Source organism: Pogona vitticeps, chromosome 2 (genome assembly GCF_051106095.1).
Source record: "Pogona vitticeps strain Pit_001003342236 chromosome 2, PviZW2.1, whole genome shotgun sequence".
Taxonomy (NCBI): Eukaryota; Metazoa; Chordata; class Lepidosauria; order Squamata; family Agamidae; genus Pogona; species Pogona vitticeps.
In genome coordinates, this window is record NC_135784.1 from 230,021,242 (window position 1) to 230,032,562 (window position 11,321).

The following is an 11,321-nucleotide window of genomic DNA, read 5'->3' on the forward strand; positions in this document are numbered from 1 at the left end:
ATCATCATACACAAAAGAAAAGGGTATGCAAATTTAATTTGTCAGATAGCAAAAGGTTTCCAAGCCACAGCAGCTTTACATACTTGTTCTACCATACAACTGTGCATGTTTATGTTCAGATAGAAGGGCCACTGAATAGACAAAAGCCTGCTCCCAAGTATGGTTGCTTGGGGAATATAATTTTTGTGAATTGTGATACAGAGAGTGTTTATGCCCTTTAATATAAGAGAGTACAATCGTGCCCCGCTTAACGATTACCCCACATTACAACGAATCTGCTTCACGATGATGTTTTTGCAATCGCAATTGCAATCGCTAAACAATGTTTTAAATGGGTTTTTTTCGCTTTGCGAAGATCGGTTCCCTGCTTCGGGAACCGATTCTTCGCATTACGACGATCAAAACAGCTGATTGTCGGGTTTTCAAAATGGCAGCTGGGTGCTCAAAATGGCTCCCCGCTGTGCTTAGGGACGGATTCCTCGCTATACAGGCACCGAAAATGGCTGCCGTATGGAGGATCTTTGCTGGACGGTGAGTTTTTAGCCCACTGGAACGCATTAACCGGGTTTTAATGCGTTTCAATGGGTTTTTTATTTTCACTTTACGTTTTCGCTCTACAGCGATTTCACTGGAACGAATTAACATCGTTAAGTGAGGCATCACTGTATAATTAATAAAACAAAGTAAGCTACATTGGCGATAAAAAAAATCCACAATCCATTTGGAGTAATACCTTAATTAGCCTAAGCAACAAGGTATAAACATGTTCAAGCTTTTGTGATAACCAGTATTTTCAACAGACATTTTACCAATAATACTGTACTGTGTTTTCCTGAAAATAAGACAGGGTCTTATATTAATTTTTGCTCCAAAAAAAGCAGTAGGGCTTATTTTCAGGGGATGTTTTATTTTTTTTAATGTACAACAATCTACATCTATTCAACGATGGGAATCTTTAAAACCCAATTTAAAACATGGTTGTACATCCAGGCTTTCCCTCCAGTCAATACCTGATTTCTTTTCTATTCCTTCTTATTTTATTCTCACTCTATTTCATTATAACTGTATCAAATAATTATGTAATGTTCTTGTGTTTTATTGTTTTATTCTATACTGGAAGCCGCCTAGAGTGGTCGAGTAGACCAGATAGACGGGGTATAAATCAAATAAATAAATCAAATAAATCAAATAAATCAAATAAATCAAATAAATCAAATAAATAAATAAATAAATAAATAAATAAATAAATAAATAAATAAATAAATAAATAAATAAATAAATAAAAATACAGTCATGTCATCTTCTTCTGGTTGCTTCACAATGGTGGAGGGTGGGGTGTCACTTAACTGGGGCTTATTTTGGGGGCAGGGCTTATATTAAGAGCATCCTGAAAAATCACACTAGGATTTATTTCAGGTTAGGTCTTATTTTCAGGGAAACAGGGTAGCGTTATACCCTAACTAGATGGTGAAGTTATGATATCTCGAGATGGAATATAAGAGAAGTTGGTAGACGATTTTGTCACCCTTTCTCCCCCATTTCATCTTAGTGTTGTGATCATACCGTCTCCATGACATCAATGCTGTCAGCCTTTCCCTGCTCTTTTCTCCACTTGCCTTTTGTAATATCTTGCTTGAGAAAGAGCTCTGAGGTACCTTGAAGGGTTAAACACATCTGGGCCCTTTTAAATGGCCTAATATTGGAATGTAATTATTCTACAGATTTTGCATTTCCCTGAATATTCACAAGTTAATTCTTAGCTGGAATAACATACAGTACTTAGATGGATTTAAAATGCTTATTAAATGCATGTTTTATATGAAAATATTTTACATTATTAAATATTAGTTAAATTTGAATTTTCAAGATTTCTTCCCCTAAAGAAATTAATGCAGAAACAGGACAGAGTGGAGTTAGGATTGAACACTTGCAAAATGGACATAGACTAAAAATAGACCGATTCATCCATCCCTACTCCCAGCTAAGTGAAACAGGATGGCAGACTTATACGGCCGAAACACATGAAGAAAGAATAAGCAGATGGAATAATGATATCTTGTGATCAATATTTTTTTAGATATAACATGTACCATTACTATCTACTCCTCATAAACAGTAGTAAGTTGATCAACCTGTACCTGGGCTATCATTTCTGTCTATAGACTAAAACCGAATTAGCTTCTCTATTTTTAAAAATGTACCTGTATGCACAAAACGAATATTAGAAGTTTACAGTAACTTCATTTTCTCTCTCTCTTTTTTGTGCTAACTGTAAATAGACAAGATTCTCCTGTTTTTCTATAAGGAAGACTTCCATCATGTGAGTCCTCACTTGCGGTGAAAAGAGGGGCTCAGGGTGTTGTTGCCTGAGTAGCGGCCTCGTCAGCAGTGGGTCTGCCTGTTGGCCTCCCTGAGGGGGTGTTGTATGTGCTGGGAGGCTGTTGCCCCAGGATTGGTCTCACACGTGGCAACTAGCTAGTGCAGCAGAATGGAGGGGGCCCTGTTGGCTGGTGAACCTGAATGGTGCAGGTTTCAATCCGGTCTACCAGCATGTCATTAACAAGGAGGCTCCTTGTAGCCTCAGCCATTCAGTTTGATCTAGTTACAGCTGAACATTCAGAAAAACTTTCAGATGATGAATGAGTCTACTAAAACTTTAAATGCTTCACACATCTCTTATGACATGGTTTTAATGGTGAAAAAGACCGTAATTCTTGAAAGTTTTTGCCATAATCTGAGAGGACCAAATGACATGTTATATACGGAACCAGAGATGGGGAATTGAGTCATGGGACTTGCTTTGAAGTCAGACTTCAGTTGCACTGGTGATTCAACTTGGACTTGACTCAGGCATTTTTAAAAACTCAACTTGTAACTCAGAATTCACTCACCCGCTCCCTTTTTTTCCTCAGGGAAAAAGCTTGTTTGTAATAGGGACTTGGGACTTGGTAACCAAAGACTTGGACTTTGGACTCCGACTCACAGACTTGCCAACATCCCTGTTTAAAACTATGTTTCAGATGACTACTACGTATTTTTTAAGAAATGCAGCAGTCCCAAGCCCAGACCCAGATGCCATCCGTTTTTGTACCAGCAGTCACCTCAGGCTATTTGCTCTCAAAGTTGTGGACATCCTGAAGAAACAGAAGCTGAAGTGTAGAGCAGGTCTTCAAATGGGAAAGCACTGCAGGTCTCTGATCTGCTTGGATACAGAACCTACCTTAGGACCTGACTGGCTCATTTTCTGTCAAAACAAAACTGGCAAGCTTAAGCATGCCTTTTAATTTCGCTTTTAACGTATGTGTGTATAAATGCATTTCCCATTCTCTCTGTGTCCTTGTAATTATGGTATTTAAATCAACTTTAATTTTTAGTCTTAATTTAGTGTACCCCCATCAAATGTATGTGACTAGATAAGTTAATAATAGACTCCATGAGTCTATTCTAGTTGGAAATAATCATTGGATTTTACCCATTATGTATTTATTTGTATGTTGTTTTATGACCGGAATCTTCCTCAAACCATCTTTTTGTTTAGAAGGGGAAAATTTCTGAACCAGAAGCAGAAGAGTGATGGTGTTTTGGCCTGCCACTCTATGCCTTCTTACATTCATTATTCATTTTAAAACATAAAAAAACCCTTTAAGTTAAATAGGAAGCTTTTTCTATATTTGCAAAAGTTGACTCGCAACCCAGATAAGTACCTTTGTGCCTCTTTGATTTTACTGGTAAAGTTAAACAAGCGTTTATTTTTCTCCAATGAATGTGACAAAATAAATTCTTCCCAACTGGCTGCCATCGGGCTGTAATGGACTATGTCTGTCATTGCCACCAGGGACTATAGTGACCCAAAAAAAAAAAGATGGATACAGCCACTAAATGTCCTTCAGTATAATTAACAAGGTTTGAATGCTACCAATTAATGTTTTTATACAATGTTTATACAATGATTTCCAAATGAATTTCCAGTTCCTACTGTCAGCATGAACCTGCAGGTCCTTTTCCCAAATTTGCTTTAAAACCTGACTACTACTAAATATCATATATAAGAAAATATTGTATATTTTAGAATTAGACCCTTTCTTTCTTTTGCAGAACCTAAAATTCAAAAGCAAGCCTGATGGATTGAACCTGATGGATTCCTGAAAAATGTACTACTTGGGGCATTTGGAACCATAATCCATGAACCTTTCCCAGCTGATTTTAAAGCTCTGTTGCAATTTTAGGTTGTGCCTCATTGTATAAGTCTCTTAAAAATAATTTTACCTTCTCATTCTCTGAACTGTTTAAATTGGTATCAAAACAAAACAAAACCCCTTTGGTGATATAAAATGGCACTAACTGGGAGCAGGAAGGTATTAATATCTTATAATAACTAACCCAATATTTAAGGTGCTTAAAAGAAAAGGATTAGAAATATAATTAATATCTTAATTTTTTTTAACTTCAAAGGAAAGTCCATGATTAGATCAATGTCATCTCACTCTAAAGGAAACCATTCTTCTGAGCCATAGTAATGTTTCTGATTAAATTATTTACGGTAATTGATAGGCTTCATAATGAGATAGATAGAAGGTAGGGAAGCCCATTCCCCCTTTTCAAAATATGGAACTGAATTATATTAATAATGGAGGAAGTGTGACCAAATTTAAACATGCATCTCAGGTGGTTTTGTCAAATTGTTCAGTTATTTGAGAAATTAAAATTTAAGGACTTTGAATTGATAAACCATCAGTCTATATATATGCCATCATCTCTGGGAAGCCTCTCTTTATTTTTAGGGAGATAATCTAATGTGAATCATAAAATATTAATTTCCTTCTTTTGTTTAGTGGCTGGACAACTGATTGCATCCAGTTGGAAAACTGGTGATCACTTCTCTCTCTCTCTCTCTCTCTCTCTCTCTCTCTCTCTTCTAATTTTTATTAATTTTGAAATATGTAGAAGTACAAAGGGAAAACTATAGAAAATGAAACATTTTCATACATTTCATATATATCAAGGACAACTGTCTACTTACATAGTTTATATAGCCCTCTTATTTTAACCTCTATATTATATATATTATTCTAAACAGTGCCGTATTTTAGTTTTTGTCAACATCTTAGAATGTGAACTCTACTAGTTTGACATAGTACTTTCTGCAAAGTTGGTTCTGTACCCATTCTAATTATTTATAATAGTCAAAATAGTTTTCTCCTCCTTTGTTTCAAATTCTTTAACTGATGTTCTGTTTACATAATTTGTGAGTTTTGCGGCCATGTTTCCATTTTCCACTTTGTTGCCATTACTACCCTAGCTGCCATCAACATGTAATTGAAAAGTTCTTGTGGAGACTTTCCCAAATTATCTGATGTTATTGCCAAGAGCATTGTTTCTGATTTCATTTCAGATTCAAATTTCAGAATCAGTTTACATAACAGTGCAGCATTAAAATGTATAGCTCAGTTCTTATACTTATTTATATGAGGATATATCCAATTAACATGATGGGAATTACTTCAATTAAACATGCATTGTGCTTGTGGTAAAGCTATAGCACTGTATAAACTTATTCAAGAATAAGCTGTGTTAAATAGGCTTTAGGTCTAAGTTAACTGTGCACTTGACTGCTGGTACAACATTAAAATCTTAGTTCTGTCAACTCAGCAATATGAGTAACTGACTTTATTAAGGCTTATTCATAGATGAGTTGGTATAAGCTCACAGCCTTGTTTATTTGTTTCTCCTGAATGATTTAGGCCCTTATCTGAAAGCAACAGGATGCCTCTAAATCCCATGGACTTCATGTGGTCATAGTTCATTTTTATTTACTTCCTTCAAAAATGATAACACTGTTAAGTTTTTTATATATTACACTGATTTAATTTTAGAACACTGATAGAAACAATTCATATTATGGAAAACAAACGCAGATTAAAAGCAGAAGAGATGCCATTTTCATTTCTAGTGTTAATTTGCCTCTAAACATTATGAAATACTTTTGAATTTCTGGCATTTAAGAATAGATTAATATTGCATGAGAATAATGTTGGTTGGATGAGAATGATTTACACTTCTGACATTCAGAGTAATACCAATAACTGAATGCTGCCGAGTAAATGAGATGACTCAAATGAATTATTCAATAAATCCTGGTTGGAAACAACCACCAAGGGTGCTTTAGATTTTTTTTGAGAGTGTGGCAATTCAAGAGTGAGGGGGCTGTTTATACATAATAAGAACTCTCTGTCTGCAGCAAATAACTAGACCAAAAATTGCTTTTATATGCTAAAGGTGACTCGGCAAATTAGAGGAAGAGAAGGAAAGAGAAAATAATATGCACTCTTGTGAGTAAGACAGTTACTTACTTCTGAATATAAATGGTTATGCTTTCATTGACTGCAATCCTAAACTAACTTAACACAAAGCCCGCTTGCAAACTCAGAGGCAGGGCCAAACCAAAATGTTCAATCCCTTGAGGTAGATGAGATGGCAGGCATCTTATCTCATTTGACCTAAGAAAGCAAACTGGGAGATTGTTTGGTCAATGTTCTCCTTCATATTCTCAGAGCAGCTTGATAGATAGTTCAGGACATGCAGAACAGGAAAAAAAAATGCCCAAACAGCTTTGTCCTCCAATTGCTGTGGGGTGAGGGGTCTCAGAAGAAATGGTAGGAAAGCTGTCATTGCTGGTTTCCTCCATCTGATGCCTGAGGCAGGTTACCCCACTCACCTTAATGGTAGGGCAAGCTCTGCTCACAGGGACTACCAGCTAAACACATTTTAGATGAAGCTGCATAGCTCTAATGCAGCAGTCACTGAGGCAATGATAGGTGCCTTCCACCTTTTCCAACAATATCAAACTAGACATCTTTACTTAAAAGCAAACTCTACTGAGATCATGGATATTTCCTTCCACATATAAAATGTTAGGATCACCGGACAGGCTTCCAATAATAGTTCAGGTCAATGTTCACATAGACTGTCTGCAAAGACTAGCTGTGTGTTAAGCTGACACTGAGCTCTGCTTAAGGTTATTATCTTAAACATATAGATAAAAGTGCTTTTGAACTCATCTGGACCTGCATCTCAATGCATACATTTAGAATCAGACACTACTATTCTTTTTAAAATATCAGAACATTCCTAGATGTCTAAATAACTCAAGAGCTCTCCAATATTAGCAGTATTTCACCACAATGAAGGTGTCAGCATTAGCATGAATGATATAGTCACTTCCAGCTATTTCTGTCTCTGCAAGAGGGCTGATGAATCTTGATCATCCCTATCTGCAATTATGGTAGCATAACATACAACAGCTTTTTGCCAGCTGGAAACAGCTCAGCTAACTGATTCAGATTCACAGGAAATCTAGCGTTTGGCTGGACTGCAGTGGAAAATCAGGACACCCCTTAGATCTGGAAACCCTGAGCGCAATCCTACACATGGCTATATAAAAGCCAGTCCTACCGAGGTCAATAGGACTTAACGCCAGGCAAGCGAAAATTGTAGTCTCATATGCCCACCTTCCAGGTAAGGAGTTAGCTCCCTATTCACATCCCCATTATTCTGCTTACCATACCCGCCTTGCAACATTTACATCTATACGTGTGCATTCACCTTCATACACGAAAATACATAGACGAAGGGGCAGACGTTACACGTGTGCTGCCTCCCCTTGCTCAGACATAGCGGAGGCAGCACACGTATATATATTGTGTGGATTTTTTTTTTTTTTGGCCAAAGTGGATTTTTTTGTTAACGCTTTTCTCATATACAGTACATATATGAGAAAAGCGTTAACGAAAACTCCACTTTGGGAGAGCGAAGCCACAAGGGCTTCAAATAAGTGGGGAGGGCGGGGGGGGGAGAAGGAACCCCTGTCTCTTCTGAATGAGTGGAGGCGTGTGTGAGAGGAAAAGACGCCCGCAATTTGGGGGGGGGGATAGAAAGAAGAAAGGGAAGAGCCTTTTTTTACCCCCCCCACGCCACGCTCCCGCCGCCTTCCCGGCCTTCCCCTCCGCCCACGGCCGCGGGTCCCCCACCCACCCACTCACCGAGCACCACGGCGAGGATGGTGCTGAGCAGCAGCCAGTTGTTCTTCAAGAAGCGCCTGCAGTCGCATCCCTCCTCCTTCTTGCTGTCGGGCTCCTTCCCCATGACCGGGCTGGTGGCGGCTCCGCCGTGGCCGCCTCTTCCTCCTCCTCCTCCTCCTCCTCCTCCTCGGTGGGCTTCGCTGGCCCGCTCGGCTAGAGACGCCGCGGAGGCAGGTGCCGGAGCCGGGAGTTGAGCGCCCAGGCTTCGGCGCCAACGGCAGAAAAGGGGGCTCGCTGGCTGGCTGGCTGTCTCCGCTTGCAGCTGTTGCCGCTCGAGCGAAGGAGCGCGTGTGCGGGGGTACCGCGCGGTGGTGACGCCGAGTCCGTCACTCTGCGGCTCTCCGGTCCGTCCTCCTCCCTCTCTTGCGGCTCCTGTTGCTGCTGCTGCTGCTCTCGGCGGCGTCTGTTCTCGTTCTGCGGCTTCCTCGAGGCACAGGCAGAGAGGTGGAGCGACTGTGGAGAGAGAGCCGCCTTGTGCGCGCGTGGGGATATGTGTGTGTGCGCGCGCACTAGCTCCTTGGCACGCAAGACGACCCCCACCGCCGCCGCCGCCGCGCGCAAGGTTGCCTGGCAGGAGCTGTCCTTTGGACAGCGCTGGCGCGCGCGCTCGGATCCCCGCTCTCTCTCTCCCTCTCCCCCCCGCCCCCGCCTCACTTTGGCGCGGATGCTCGTGGGGAGGGGCGCCCGTTGGGAGCACGACCCGCCCGCGTTCCTTCCGCGTGTTTGCTGTTGGCTTAGGTGAAGGGAGGGGATCGCGGAGGCAGCAGGGATTCTCTCAGACGCTCTCCAGAGGTGAATTGGAGGAGAGGAGTCCGTGCAAGGAAAGACTTAAAAGAGACTAAGGTTTTTCCCCAGACCCTCCATAAGAGACTTGAGCGAGCAAAATCGAATATTCGAAGTAATTTTAGATTAAAGATGAAAAATTTAACGTCTGCTTATACTGGTGATGTGAAACTCTCTTGGGCTCCACAACGGGGCTGGGTGAGCGGGAAATGTTTTGACCTTCAGATTTTGCGGGACTGCAGTTCCCATCAGCCCCAGCAAGCCAGTGAGGAAGGATGATAGGAGATGTCATCCAGTAACCTCTGGAAGACTGGTTTTTCTGGGAAGAGGGAGACAATGGGTGCTTCTGCACTTGATTGATCAGAATGTTGGACTAGGGGGGCTTTTGTTGTGATCCAGATGCACCCTACTTATCTTCTTGTTGCCACAGTTGCCCAGGCCTCTCCTATAGAGAATGTGTCTTAACAAGTCATATGAGTCATTGGTTGTGCATGTTTTCTAGTGAAGAACTTATTATTTTTCAGTCCGAAAACACAAATCCACACACCTCTATGGGTTGTCTCAAGCTGTCTGGGTGATTAACTTCAAGTTCTACAGTTTCTGTATGTTGAGAATAAGGAGGGTGATTCATATGAATTCCTAAACATCCGAAGAGTGCCTGGTTGAAGAAGGATGCTCTCTAAACCTTGTAAAGCCATTGTTCAGCACCCCACATATCAACTGCTGCTCACTTAAAAGGCTATATAAATAATAATGCCTTTACTAACTGCTGGAGATCCCTTGGCTGACATGGTTAATGGGTCACTGGAAAAAATGGAAAGAACATTCCAGATCTCAGATGCTAAAGAGCCTTAGTCATTATAGTCGCCACTCTGGCTTCGGGTGGCTGAGCACTGAGACCAGGAATTCAAGAATAGATCTAAGTGTAAATACAAGTACATATGCATGTTCTTAATAGGCAGGAAATTAGAGCTAGTGCAGTATGTTGTCATAAATAGTGCTTTACCACTGAGAAGCCTGAGTTCAAATCTCTTTTTGTTTTTTGGAAATAGAAGGATGTGCAACCTGAGACTGCTCGCATAAGTGACTCCTTGTCTCTAGGGGCTGATGGAGGTAGAAACAGGTACCGTAGTTAAGGTTCTGTTAAGTTTTCTCCATTGTCTTTTCTGTTCTGCTGTGTTGTTTCCCTATGTGAGCCAGTCAACAAAGTCAGCATAGTGGACACTTTGGTTGGAAGTGCCCACACTTTCTTGGGATCCACTGTACAAAGGAAGTAACAAGCTGATGGTATTATAATGACTGAGAAAGTTGACCTCAATAAAAATCAAGCAAATAATAGTCGGGATCTCATGTTCAGAAATACTCAAAGAGAAAGGAGTTAACGGTAGGTGAGAGTTCCTTAAAGATGAAACACTAAAGTCATAATCACAAACAATTTGTATGAGAAAGAAAAGTGAAAAAATGACTGCAGAAAGCAGAGTGGGCACATAAAGAACTTTAGGATGAGCTGAGAAGAGAGGTGTACAAAATGGAAGGGGTGAAAACATTATACAAGAGTAAAAAAGGAATAGCCAATATTTGCAGGGAGAAGGTCAGGAGAACTAAAGGTCAGAATGAGCTCAGACGTATGAGATAGGTTAACAAGAGAAAATTTCCTACCTCTGTTTGGAGCCAGAGGAAGAACAAGGAATCGTAGGTCTCCTGGGAGGAAAAGATGGGATACTGTTAATGGATGACATAGAAAAGGCAGAGCTGCTTAGCCTGCATTGCTCCCAACTTCTCCTGAAAGGAAAACAGTGCTCAGCCTGGTGAAAACAGAATCAGTGATGCAGAGGAGGTGGCTGCAGCCCAAGATAAGTAGAGAGGTAGTGCAGGAATGCCTAGCTAATTTAGATAAATTCAAGTCCCCAAGGCCAGATGAACTGCATCCAACAGTACTAAAATAACTTGCCGATGTAATGTCAGCTCAACGTCTCACGCCTACAATCTCTGGGAATTTTTGGAGAACAAGCATGCTGCCTGAAGACTGGAGGTGGGCAAATAATACTGATCTTCAAAAAGGGCAGAAAAGAAGAAATACCATCCAGTTAGCTTGACATCGATATAAGGAAAAGTTCTAGAACAGACAATAAAAACAATTGTTCCAGAAGCATTTAGAAAATCATCTAGTGATTACTTTAACACCAATCAGTATAAGCTTCTCAAAAACATGTCATGGTACCAGACTAATCTTTTCTTTCTTTCATTCTCTTTGGCTGTGATGAGATGGGCATTTGTCCCACTGTTAGATCCATTCTGGAAACGGACTGGTTTGCTTCTCTTTTTTTGGCATTCAGATGATGTAATTGCTTATGTTAACTAGCCCATCCCAGAATATACCTGCACCTTTCTGGGTCCCTGTCAGGGGCTACTGCTTTTTTGGAGTGGACAGGATTGCGCCATTTTGGTTTGTTTTCAACA

At 40.6% G+C, this 11,321-nt stretch overlaps 1 protein-coding gene across 2 annotated transcripts in view; it reads right to left on the reverse strand.

Moving 5' to 3' along the window:
* Positions 1-10,689, reverse strand: part of SLC1A1 (solute carrier family 1 member 1) — a 72,684-nt gene extending 61,995 nt beyond the window's left edge. Inside the window, exon 1 of one of the 2 annotated variants that reach the window (XM_072992152.2) lies at positions 10,521-10,689. Coding sequence is in view for 1 of the 2 variants with exons in the window: in XM_072992151.2 (XP_072848252.1) it covers positions 8,040-8,142 (103 nt within the window). In the remaining variant the exon portion in view is untranslated. Of the gene's footprint in view, positions 1-8,039; positions 8,619-10,520 lie in introns of those variants that run through there. The other variant, XM_072992151.2, reaches the window with a different exon arrangement.
* Positions 10,690-11,321: the final 632 nt, after the last annotated feature.